General features: G+C 47.5%; 1 protein-coding gene across 1 annotated transcript; it reads left to right on the top strand.

Annotated features, from left to right (window-relative positions):
* The first annotated feature begins 1,397 nt into the window (after positions 1-1,397).
* On the top strand, positions 1,398-12,120 carry WNT16 (Wnt family member 16). The gene is made up of 4 exons (XM_075427949.1): positions 1,398-1,480; positions 1,592-1,839; positions 3,786-4,072; positions 11,656-12,120. Exons 1-4 carry the CDS (start codon positions 1,398-1,400, stop codon positions 12,118-12,120), a joined length of 1,083 nt encoding a protein of 360 aa, XP_075284064.1.
* The last annotated feature ends 1,348 nt before the right edge of the window (positions 12,121-13,468 follow it).

A 13,468-nucleotide genomic window follows, 5' to 3' on the forward strand; every position in this document is an offset into this window, starting at 1 on the left:
AGACCAGGGCTTTGAATTAACTGCAGTAGGTGGAGCCAGGAAGCAGCAAGGAGGATAAAACAAACCATGTGTCCCGGAATAATTCAATAATTCTCTGACACAGCCCACACAGTTTTGGCTGGTTCAGGCCTGTTGCATGGTCGTTTCCCTGTGTTCTGATGTCGTCCTCCATCCATTTCCCTCACTCTCAACGAAGTTCCTCTGCAACCACAAGCAGATGTTCTCCAGACTACAGTTCAGAACAGAGAAAACAAGCCGTATCGGAAGGTTTATGTATCTCGTGGGGTCATGCGGCATCTGCCCAGAGCTGGCGATGCTTTGGAGACCCTTTTAAAGCAGGCAAATGAGCACGAAGCACGAAGGAGACATAATTTTGTAGATCTAAATGTACCACAGCCTGTGCTCTTAAAATATCTCAGCACATCCGTGGGGAAAAAACAGGGGAAAACCACATTTATGTGATTATTTCTCTACAAGTTGTAGTCTTAAAAATGTGCATCTGTCATTTGTGATGGTTTATTGTGCTTTTCACTTCAAGCTGCTGTCAGCCAACAAGAGCTGTTTCGCTAGTTTATGACTGTGTCAAATCAAAGCCTTCACAGGGCCATATTGTCCAGTTTATTTCTAGTGCAGGTGTTTCACCCACACAGAAGGAAGCGGCGACACACTGCGATCGAAGAGGACTTGAAAGTCCAGAGTGCCAACACCAGCTCTTCACCGGGTGCTGGCCGCCTCTTGGGCTTTTGATCTGTACAACGAGTAACTAACAACCATGAAGGCTCATAAGAGCGTCTCGCTGGAGCCAACGCGAGCGGGCAAACGCTGTCGCCATCTAGACCTACGCCGACTCTCGAGCCAGTTCACGCCGCTAACACACCAGGGGATTTCGAATAGAAATTGGGACTCCGCACCGCTCCGCGCGGGGTCGTTACCGCCTGCGGACACCAGCGCCTTCCCCTCGCCCCGCCGACGAAACCCGCGCAGCCCCGCAGGTCGGGACGGGGCAGCGCGGCCGGGGCGGGCCGGGACACTGCGGAGGGGCGCGGAGGGGCGCAGAGGGGCGCGGAGCCCCCGCCGCGCCCGGGCCCGGCCCGCCCCGGCCCGCCCCGGCCCCCGGGCGGCCAATGCGCGGCCGCGGGAGGCAGAGCCGGGGAAAACACCAAGCCCGGCGTTCTCACCTCGGAGGGGATCGAGCGCTCCCGATGCTTCCCCTCCCGCCGCCCTCCCCGCCCGCCCGTCCTCCCCGGGAGGGCCCTCCGACGGCCGGGGCGTTCCTCGACGGCAGCCCCCTGCCCCCCGAGGAGGAGAGACCCGAGTAGGGGGGGACGCCACCGGCGACCGTCCCCCTCGGTCCCTGCTGCGGGGGCCGGGCGGCGGCGGGGCTCGATGCGGCGGCCATGGGGTGCGGGGCCCGCCTCGGACCGCGCCTGCTGCGGGCAGCGCTGCTGCTCGCCCTCTGCCCCGCCGACGGCGCCTGGACGTGAGTAGCCGGGGCCGGGAGGGAGGGCTGCGCGGCGCCCGTCCCGTCGAGTCCCGCTGACCGGGGTTGGGGGGGCGGGCGGGGGGGGTGTTGTTGCCGGTGCTTCCGCAGGTGGCTGGGCATCGCCGGCGGGCCCGAGAAGCCGGGCTGCGCCAGCCCGCCGCTGAGCCGCCGGCAGCGGGACCTGTGCGAGCAGAAGCCGGAGCTGGTGCCCGCCATCCGGGAGGGAGCGCGCCTGGGCCTCCGGGAGTGCCGCAGCCAGTTCCGACACGAACGCTGGGACTGCCGACCGCCGCCCGCCGGGGACGCCGGGGCCGCCGGGGCCGGGGCCGTCGCCTTCGGGCACCAGCTCAGCAGCGGTGAGTGTCCGCCCCGCCGGGGCGGGCGGGGAGCGGCGCGGGGACTCCCCGGCTCCCCCTGCCGGAGTCCCGTGGGGGGGCTCCGGCGGGGCGGGCGGAGGGGAGCGGTCCACCCCCCCCCCCCCTCGGGGAGTGCCGTCTGGGCGGGCGGGTACCGCGTCCGCCCCGCGGGGTGGCACCGGCACAGGGAGTGCACGGAGCGGGCAGAACCTGCCGTTGCCTTTCCAGGATTATCGCTGCCTATTGTGATTTTGGCTTAACGCGGTGTCCGTGGGTGACAGTGCCTCTGACTGGATCCACTCACCTGTGTTGAAACGCTGTTATTCTTAGGCTGCCGTCGGGTTTATCCCCTGATGTCATAATTACTAAATGAGTGGGGAAATGACACACAGGATTTTGAAAAGGTCACTCAATTGCAGGTAAAAATCTGCTCGCAGCGCTGTATGCAATGCGAATTGCTTTAAAATGTGTCCTCTGTGCTCAGTTCGGTGCTGTTGCTCAGCACAGCAAGACCGAAGCTGCTCTTCTTGGGTGAACTAGTAATGGAATTGCTGAAATTCATGCTGAAATAAGGGCATTTTGTTTGCGTCAAACAGCGTTATCAAAGGTCTTGATCCCGAAAGTGTCATTTGAGCACACTGCTCAGTGATTTCGGCGTAGCCATTAACGTGCATGTAGGTATTGTTGTACTTCATTCTGGGTCTGTGCAACCTTCACTTTATACTGCAATACAATAAGAAAGAAATCCCAAACATTAACCATGGAAACATAAAATTAGTGATAAGAAGTGATGCATATTCCAAAAAGGAAAAGAAAAACCGAAAACAGGGAGCAGTTTATCCTGGTACCTGTCTGCATTGTCTGTTCGTCCTTCTGTCCAACGGGAGGGACTACTCCCGCAGACCCACAAGCGAGTGGCACTGCTGACCCACAGAGCTTCACGGGTATGTCCCGTGGAAGCGTTTTATGATGGTACCAGCACCACAGACTCATACAGACAGGAGAAACAAACAGAAACTTTCCTGCCTGTGTGCAGAAATTCGGGAGACTGGAAATAACAAGTTGTTTTTACAACAGTGAAAACCAGTACAGTGAAATTTCAGCTGCAGTTAATGAGCAGTCATTGGTTTTCAGTTTGCTTAGAGCGTATACCTTGCTTAACACGGTTTAAAGATCTGTGCTGCACCATGCCAGAAGTCTCAGAGAACAGGACTGGCCTAAGAGGCCCAGGCAGGTCCCTCCGTGGTTCTTCTGAGGTAAAGTATAACAGTTACAGGCTATTTATACTGCTGTCTTTCCCATAGCCAGCTTATTATAGGGAGAACACGTGACCTAAATAGAAAACATGTGGCCTAAATATCCTTGTGCCATCCTGATTTCTGCGTGGTGTACGATTCTTGGGGCTTTTTGCAACCCTTGTGAATTAGAACAACCTCAATGTTTGCTAAATTTAGCATGAGGTAAGTCCTGGCCCTATACCAAAGCGACCTGGGATCTTGACAGCTTCAAGTTCCTCCTCCGAGATCCGAACTAACCTTTTCTTCTTCTTCAAATCAATAAGAATAGTGAAAAGCAGAGAGGAGAGTAAGGGGGTTGGGTGTGGTTTGTTTTGGGTTTGATTTTTTTTTTTTTAATAATTAAAATTATTTGGCTTGAAAGCTTCTGCGGCAAATAAAAGTTCCCAACCAGATTTAGAAAGGAGTTACCAAAAATTGCATGGTGCCAGAAGCAGCACCGGTCATACGAAGGGGCCCCAAAGTCTTTTCTGGATGTGAACATCCACCGCTTGAAACAAGTTAACTGTAACAGACCAAGCTGTGATGACTTTAAGCCTGTAACTGTTCCCTTTTAATAATAGTCTGGCTTGTAAAATGGCTTTCTACAGCTCCGCCAGGAAGGTAATCAGAGGGAGTTGTGAAGTGACACATCCGTGCCTTGCTTTGTAGGGACGAAGGAGACCGCGTTCATATACGCCGTGATGTCGGCAGGCCTCGTGCATTCGGTGACGCGATCCTGCAGCGCAGGAAACATGACCGAGTGCTCCTGCGACACGACGCTGCGGCACGGTGGCTCAGCCAGTGAGGGCTGGCACTGGGGCGGCTGCTCCGACGACATCCACTACGGAATGGCGTTCAGCAGAAAGTTCCTGGATGTGCCCGTTAAGAACGCAACGGGCAAGAGCGGGAGCGGGCTGGCGGCGATGAACCTGCACAACAGCGAGGCCGGGAGGCAGGTATGTGTTGTGTCACCGTTCGGAAAGGGCAGCTGTTGCTCGTTCGCCTGCGTTGACAACATGGCATCAACCTGTCCTCAACTGCAGGTACGGGTGGGGCCAAAGGCACGAACGGTGCGAACGGCGCCAGAGCAAACGTGTACCAACTCGGAATCAGAGCTGGTTTTAACTAACTGATTAAACTCCACAGGTTAATGTAAAATCCACAAAATAAGAATTAGAGTTATCTTAAATAGATATTTGATGTTCTGTAGCAAACTTGAAATAGTCTTGTTATCAGCACAATACATGAGGAGTTTTTTCACTGATTATTCTGTTATTATCATGACCTACGCTTCTAATTCTCTGTAATACGGAATGAGTAGACAGACTGGACGTGAGGCATTGTTACCCACCCACAGTCTGGGGTTGGCGGCTGAGAGCAGAAGTCTAAAACCATTCAGAGAGGAAATCGAGAGTTAACATTTTCTTTTAAAAGATGGGGTGGAAATGACACTTCTATTTTAAAGTAGCCCGCTGGTTAGGGCACCCGTCAGAGCAGTGAGAGGAGACTGGCTTTGGATAGCTCTTCTTCAGCCCAAAGGACATCAAAGCCGTGGTTGCAGAGGAAACGTGTATGTGGGTGTGTGACACTGGGTCCCCTGCCCTGCTCTGCAGAGGATGATAAATGGGGGCAGAAACGGGTAATACAGGGAGATGAGAGTCTGTAATCTAGTGCTTGGGGCTTACATCTGGAATGGCAGAGGCTTGGATTCAGGTTCTTGATTTAAAATTACTTTCTCTGCTTTACCTTGGAGGTTTTAACTTCGTAAGTGTTTAATGGCTCTCTCTGGCCCCATAACACTTTAAATCTGTTCTGCTCAGTGACACAGCTATAACTAAAGAAATGGAGAAAACCTCTGGTTTTGACTACACATACTGATGGACTCTATTGTAACTCAGTAATTTCCTGTAGCCAGAAGCAGCATCAGTGGGTTTTACTGAAAACAATTTTCCTATCCTAGGTGGGGGTTAGCCATAGTAAGCCATCAAAAGGGCCGTGGCAGTATCATTGCAAGTTATTTTAATTTAAACTGATGTTTACAGTTTACAAGGTAATATATGTTATTTAATTTGCTTAAGCCGTATAGCTGGAAAAGCAGAAAATCTTTCAGGGACATAGGCCCTTTGCAGGACTGAAGTTGCAGAAGCAAACTTTAAACCTAGGTAGATGCTGAAAGCAGTTACTGTGAGTTTAATTAGATGCCAGTCACCTAAATCATCTCTAAGGAAAGGTGGTTGGTATTGTGTAGTAGGGGATGTTAATAAGAGGAACAGAACATTAAGAGATTATTTCCTTAGGGAAAGAGCAAAGGGTCATTTATCACATTTGTAGAGAGAGATAGTTATGGGAGGAGATAATAATCTCCATAAAATTATGTCTCTTAATTTCATTATTTTCATATACAGTGCAGTTATTAATTTTTTTTAATACTCATGTTTGTCATTAGATAGTGCCATTTTCTCAGATTAGGGTGACAGTGGAAGTGTAGGGAAGAAGTCTGCACGGCTCCAGAGGAACTGCAAAGAGAAAGACAGATGTGATTTCTGTGTTTAGGTGGCAGTGACACAGGTCTTCTCTTTGCTACCCTGTTCTCTTGTCTGCCCTTGGCATTATGTTAGCAGCAGCAAGAGTTTGCTGGCCTTTTGTCTTCAGTGACAGCGTTTGCTTATGGTCTTCCCATATCATCCTCGTGCTCATCACTCACTGCTGCAGGTGTCCCAGCCCAACTGTCTGGGGTCCTGCGCTGTGAACCATACCAAGGAACCGTTCAGCTTTTAAAAAACCAAAAACATGCACACACACAGCCTAGAAGAGAAACTTTTCTTTTGGTGTTGCTTTCTTTGAAGTTGGATCAGCTCCCTGCTCTCACCTACAGCAATCACCCAGGCGGCTGGGCCACCTACGTCGTGGGGGCAGGACTGACTGGCAAAGGGGAAGAGTGCACTCAGCCGAAGATAAAGCATTTTCAGTGAGCTAAAGCTACAAGGGGTTGGATGATGTGGTTAAGCGAATCTTCATTTTCCATGAATAGTATTTTTGACAGGATCCAAGTTATCTTAGATGTTGGTTATATGCCTGAAAATACAATCGATTCTGAGTCCACATCTTTAATGTCATGCAGCTGCAGTATCTTCTATTACTATTCGTGTTGACTGGTACCTCTTACAATACATCACTTCACGAAAACAGAGTCTTAGACTAGGCTGTCAGTCTCCGGGAATGTGGCAGAATCTGGCCCAGCAGGATCCGTTAGGTCCTGAGGAGATTTGGGGCTTTCAGGCTTTTCACAATACCGAGCTCTCCAGCAAGGCTCTCAAAGTATGCTGTCACGGGCTTATTTGGTGCCCACCATACAGTCACTCATTCCTTTTCCAAGACACTGTGATTTTAAAAAAAATCCATCCAGTGCAAGCCTGAAAGGCCAGAAGACCCTTATTTCGCTGATTTTGTATCATCAATGGTGTATTTGTTGTTCATTATCTTGGAAGAAAATATGCAGAGTATTTAGTTAGCTTCCATGCATAAATATTTTGTAATTTAATAGCAAACTGTAGGACAAAGCAAATATTTTGACTACTGTCTGGAGTGAAAGAGAATGTTTATTGTTGGTTCTTGGGATTTCTAGCAGCAATATTAGCTGAAGTAAAGTTTAGCAGAACTCTTCATTTTTTGTAGCTTCGAAATCTTTAGTTAGGAGATGTTGGAAAATGTTGACCTTCATGTTTCGGGGCTTACAAGAAGGATATTTTGCAATATATTTTGGTACCTTATGACCTTTTGTAATCCATGCTATCATGTTCCTGGGTCTTTGTCTTGCAAGAGCAGTCTTCTAGGGACAACACTTCTGTGGTTTTTTGGAGGTAGTAATGGAACTGGTATGTGCAGAATTCTCTTGTTCCTTTCCCATTTCCGTACAAAATGCCATTTTACGTTTCTACATCTCATAGTCAAATCCAAGATCAATTTTAAAACAGTAAGGATCCCTTCACTGCGTTGTCCTCCATTTAGGATACTAACCTGAACCTCAGGAGATCCAGATTTCATTCCTTATTCTGCCACGAGATACATGCTCATCAACTTTTAGCATTGTAATGTTCAGTGTGCATCTGTGAGTTGGGCACCTCTGCTCCCTGTATAAAAGAACGAGGGGAGTCAGGCACTATGGGTTGACAATTATTGTATTAGTATTTTTTTACTGATGGAAGAATTCTTCTCAGTTTTCCACTAGTGGAAATATATTTGATCTGCAGGACTTGTGTTCTCACATTGAAATAGCTTGGCTCATCAGAGAGTTTATTTTTATTGATTCTTGTGGGTTGGTAACAGACCCACCAACAGCCTGCAACTGTGCTGAAGTGCTGCACCTCCTGTAGGACGTGTGTTTGTCTTCATAAGTAGTCCTATTAGTTCTACCAGTGGCTTAAATCAGGCTGTTTGATTACAGGCATCAGTTCCCATTGCAAAACAAGTACTGGCAGCCCCCATCTCACAGCTGAGAACAGTGCCTGCAAACAGAGAGCTTAGCCCGGAGATATTAAGCATTAATTGGGATTAAGGGCTATACAAACCGTGATTCCACTGACAACCCTTTCTCCTTTCTGCCCACCTCCCTGTTCTAGCCACACACTCCCACCCCATGCCACTCCTTCTGTTAACTGATTGTGGTCAAGGCTGGAACCCACGCTCCCAGTAACTCTGTGCATCCCAGTAACTGTATGCTGCTGAGACACAGGCATGTGTTGCAGCCCTGTCCCACCAGAAGGATGCGTCGGGTCTATAGGCACCATCTTTGGTTTGTTTGCAGAAAATGGCAAGAGAAGATTCCTAGTCCCTGAATTTTGCAAGATATTCAGCTATGGGAGTTTGTTCATTAAAGGTCACGTGGCAGCCTGAGATCCAGCGGTGTGTTTTGTGGTCAGCCAGAGCAAGATGTCAGCTCTCTGTGCTGGCAGTAGAGGCAACCCAAGACATGTTGGAGCCCAACCAGAAAACTTGCCCATCCGAGCAGCTGGGAAGTGACGGCCCAGGGTCATGCATGATTGTGATGACACCATAAATCATTCTAAAACACCAAAGCTTCATGTGAGAATCGTGAGCAGCACAGAATAAAAACACAAAAAAACCTGCCATGGGTCTTCTGAAGAGCTTCCACGCTTAATGACATTTGTAGTTCTTGCATTCTTCTGGTGGTCCGTACACTGCTAATATATACTGCATTTTTATGTTTTGATATTAACCTGAGACTCCAACACCAGTTTCTACTCCTGTTTAGAACCTCTGTCTCCCTTCAGTTTTCATTAATTCATCTTCAGAGAAAGACTCTGAGTGTCATCTGCTGGGCCACTTGCCCACATGGAAGTAACTAACTCACCCTTAGCACCTAGCAGACATGTCCAGTGCTTCCCCTGACAATTTGTGGATCCTTCTGCCTCATCCAGATTTTACTATGCCTGATTCTAGCAGAGCTGGAAGTACACTTCTTTCCCCAAGCCAAACCGTATATTTTTCCCCTGTTGTTTCTTCCTTAGTTAGAACCCTGTCATACTGCAGTGAAAGCAAGGATTACAGCTGTAACCTTAGAAATCTTACAGCACAATGTGATTTCAAACTACTTTGAGATTCTAGTTACTTGCCTTGATACAAATAACTAATGATTGGAAATTGGAAAATGCTATTAAATCTCTTCTGTTTGTAAATTGTGTGTAAAATTTATCTTTTGCTATTGTGTTTCCCTTTTGATTTATTAGGTTATTAGACATTTTATTAGGTTGTCTGTATTCTAACAAATACTTTCTGTCCTTGGATCTCAAATTCTCATCTGCCTCAATCACTCTTACATCTTAATGATGCATATTCTGACTACCCATTGATTTCCTTATTGATAGATTCTTGAGATACGAGCACCAGGTCGAGTCTGTCTATTAAACAGAAACTAGCCTGTGAAGAAGAGAAGATAAATATCTACAAGAATTACTGACAGTTGATTTGCCACTGGAAGAGTCTGTGTGTACTCTGGGGTGAGGGTCTGGGGTGAGGGTATGCTTGTTGCAATGTTCTTATTTATTCCAGGATAGGGAAGAATCTCCAATCCCAAAAGCAATCCACAGCACCTGGAAATATCTCCTGTACTGGTGCATGACTTCACCAGGTTTAGTTTGCAAAGGCTAATGGCTCTTCTGGGTCAGGGCATACACCTGCTCGCTCTTGCTAACGGTTCTTTGAATGCCTTGCTTGTTTGGCTTCTGTAGCAACCTCTACCAACAAATAGGTCCTGTTTGTTCCCCAGAGATGTGACTCCAAGCAAACGCTTTGGTCAGGTGTATTTTTAATAACATTTGAAGAGTTATATGCAAATACCCACTTGGGCTTGTGTCAATCTCTTGGGCCAGAACGTGCCAGGAGGCCTCGACTCCCACTGAAATCAGTGGATTTAACCACCCTGGACTCGTCCCAAGCTTCAATGACCACATTCACCGTGATGAAAAGTCCCAGCTTGACATGCAGAGTAGAAACGTCTCATTTTATCTGCTCCGTGCCTTGACTGGCTCTGAAACTTTGAGGGTGGCATTTGTGCTGCCTGAGCTACAAATAATCAGTCTGGGACTGGAGTTTATTTCTGGTCCTGCACAGGGTCAGTAGGGCCCAGTAGGATTTCAGGGCTCTGATCTCACTGCAGAATCAAGGCTTAGGAACAGGCACAAATGAAACTACTTTCTCAGGGGAAACCAGAGGAGGGTGTTAGATAGATTTTTTCCTCTGTTTTTAAATTTCCTAAGACAGTTTGAGAAAGACATAGATGTTAATATTTGTGGGAGCTGTGGGATAGATGAAGGTTTCGGGTGAAATTTAATAAACATCCTGAAGTTACGGGCATTATTCGTCTTCCCCATTTTGTGGGAAATAGTGGTTCCTCCACAGAGGAATAGTATGAATCTGTATTGGCCTTGCTGCATGAGAAGTTTCAAGAGAAATCTGAAATTCTGACTTTCTGTTACATTTCCAAATTGCCTTGATTGTGGAAATGAAATGTGGGGGAAAGGTTAGTAAAATGGAAGACAGTAACATGGGCTTTCCACACCATTAACCAATGCCCCGTGTGAGTCTACAGGATGGCTCCAGAGACTACGTTAATGAAAAGGTAAAACAAAACAAAACAAAAATTATGATACCTTGTCCTTTTGCTGTATCTGTGTGTGCAATGGTTTTTCTGTGTGCTTTTCCAAACTCTAAGGTGAGATGTGTCACCAGTCTAATTTTATACTATGACTCTTAGATACTCCAAAAGGAAGTATTATACTGATTGTCTGCTGACTATTTGAGTTGTAGTCCCAGATAAAGAAAGTTGCTACTTGTCTGCAGATTCCAGTTCTTTGAGGCTTGGTCTCCTGTAAACTGAGCCAAAATTCTTGTGTGTTGCCAAAGCTTAGCGCAGGCTGCAGATTCCTATTGTTGGTCAGATAGTTATTGTTCAGCCCAGTGCTTGCTTCTGCATGGGTGTGGAAAAGTAGCCCATCTAAGGGTATTTTAGTGTTGGTCATAACTGTGGAAATTTTGCTAAAACATTGAAAGTTACAAAAGTAATATGAAGGCAGCTATCAAATAATATTAATTAGAGCCGTTATGCAACTGGAAACACTGCAAACCCATGAGAGTACTAGTATGCCTAAACTAGAAGAAGAGGACTTGATCCTGTAAGTGAGAAGCACCTGAGATCTACTCCAGAATACCTGACCTGAAGACACCTCTGCTGAGCTGTAAGGGGCTCCTTTGGTAGACTTTCCGCGGAGCTTAGAGACATGGTCATCCTCCTGCTCTTCCAACACAGGTCTGCCCTGAGGTGCCTCCCAGCCGTACGCTGCGCTGCTTCAGATGCTGAGCCACACTGGCCACACAGACACTGTTGTGCGACTTCAAGGCATTCCCATGGCCTTGGTTACAGACTGTGTTGTGAATGTTTAGTGACCTTGATGGTAGCTGCAAGGCACCCTGAAAAGAAGACATAGTGCTGCCTAGTAAATGTCTTCCAACATAGGAATGGTGCCGTTACCTGCCCTATCCCTTCTTCTGCTTTTGCTCTACCCCACGAGGGCTGTTTGCATTCCAGCGGTGGGAGGAGCGTCACAGGACGTGTGGTTTCAGGTATTTAGGATCCTCCAGAGTGAGAAGCCAGCCAGAAATACAAGCTCTCATGACTGCGATTCGGTATTGCTATGCTATCCCTGCTCACTGCAGGGGGCTTGGGCTAGATGACCTCTAAAGGTCCCTTCCAACCCAAAGCATTCTGTGATTTGATGATTCTGCTGCCATTGCAAAGTGCAAATGCAGAGCACTTCTGAGGATCAGGCTTCCCACAGTGGGGGTCTGGAGTTGGAAACCTGATCCCTAACATTTATCCACCTGTGCTCTGGTTTCCCCATCACTGAAACAGCAGTGGCAGCAGTAATGTTAAAAACTTCAAGACCTCTGTGTTACTGATGTCAGGCAGTGTTCCAAACAAGTGAAAGCCCACATCCAAATGTCGCTCTCCCTTTGCTTTCAGGCTGTAGCAAAGCTGATGTCAGTGGACTGCCGTTGTCATGGTGTTTCTGGGTCCTGTGCTGTGAAAACTTGTTGGAAAACCATGTCATCCTTTGAAAAGATTGGCCGGTTTTTAAAGGAAAAGTATGAAAACAGCATACAAATATCAGACATACTGAAAAAAAAGCTACGCAGGAAAGAGAAAAGCCAGCGAAAAATACCAATTGGGAAGGACGACCTGCTGTATCTGAACAAATCGCCCAATTACTGTGTGGAAGACCAAAAGCTGGGGATCCCCGGGACTCAGGGGAGGGAATGTAACCGCACCTCGGAGGGACCGGACGGCTGCAACCTCCTGTGCTGTGGGCGCGGGTACAACACCCATGTTGTCAGGCACGTGGAAAGGTGTGAATGCAAGTTCGTCTGGTGCTGCTACGTGCGCTGCCGGAGGTGCGAGACCATGACCGACGTACACACCTGCAAGTAAGGTGAAGGGCAGAACACACGGCCAATCCGTCCCGCACCGTGTGGTACACACAGCAAGGCAGCAGTAATTACTCTTACCGTGCGGGATTTGGGGGGGGATCAGCCTCAGGGGGAACGGGTGTTGCCAGAGAAGGGGTAGTACAAGCATTTGGCGTACGAAAGAGCAACCGAGTGAACGGCAGCCTGCACGCAGGGACAGCTGAAACAACAAGAAAAGGACTCCTGGTGACACACTTCAACATGTAACTCCATGAACAGGGACAGCCACTAAACTTTCCAAGGCTTCAACAGCCACAACATCCTGAAGATCCGTGTGGTCAGTAGGTGCGGTGGAGAAAACTCAAGATCTCATTAGCCCGAGACTAAAGAGTTACGAGGGCGTGTCAGACACATCAGATATAATCTTTATGTCTGTGTTTTTAAAACTGGGACTAGGTGATCCACTAGATATTTCATTTCTGCAGATTTTGGGAAAAAAAAAAGGATAGGGGAAATAATCTGCTGTTGACCATAGAGCGTTTGCTTTGTGACCATTCAGAAAGCTGTCTTCTGCGTAATGTGCAGAAAAGCATCTGGTACTGAGAAACGTGTGTGACCGCAGAGAGACGGGCACTGCCTGGGTGGACGAGGAGGGTCTGTCGGCGTGGAGCAAGCTGGGTCCAGAGTAGAGGGGCTGGAGCACAGCTTGGTGAACGTGAACAGTGCACCAAATAGCAACCTTGGCATTTTTTATAGGTTGTCTTTCAAACGCACAAAGGACAGGTCTGAGGAGGGACAGAGAGAAATATAGTGTGGTATTTGAAGGAAATAAAATCCTTTGCAGGCATTTCCTCAGTATCTGAACGCACAATTTGCGAGTCAGCCAGTCATCACCCTGCTGTTCGACTGTATGCAGTAACCTGCCATGTTCAACCATCTCACTGGTGGTTTACCATCATTTTCACAGTTAAACATACAATAATTAGCCCAAAGAAATCTGCCATAGTGAAAGATTTTTTAAAGCACTGCTTTCTCTTATAGAAGCAGCATCTACAACTTTTCATTAGGTTGCATCCCAAGTAAGTTCAATGCACAATGTAACTTACAGATTGGCTCACGCCACTGGAATATTTAAACTGTCATTGATAACATTTTCTCCCCCTCCATATGTTGGCTCAATTTTATTTTACATCTGTGAAAGGTTGTTTGTTTTTATGCAATGATTTAATGCCTGGCTTAAAAAGCATTATGTGAAAGGATTTCTGTTGTTTAAATGTGCAAAGACCTATTTTTGATAAGACAAGAAAGTTTATATTTTGTAAATATTTAAATTATGCAAGTTATGTAAAGGTTTCCAAAACCAATGTGAT

The sequence above is a fragment of the Opisthocomus hoazin genome, chromosome 8 (assembly GCF_030867145.1).
Source record: "Opisthocomus hoazin isolate bOpiHoa1 chromosome 8, bOpiHoa1.hap1, whole genome shotgun sequence".
Taxonomy (NCBI): domain Eukaryota; kingdom Metazoa; phylum Chordata; class Aves; order Opisthocomiformes; family Opisthocomidae; genus Opisthocomus; species Opisthocomus hoazin.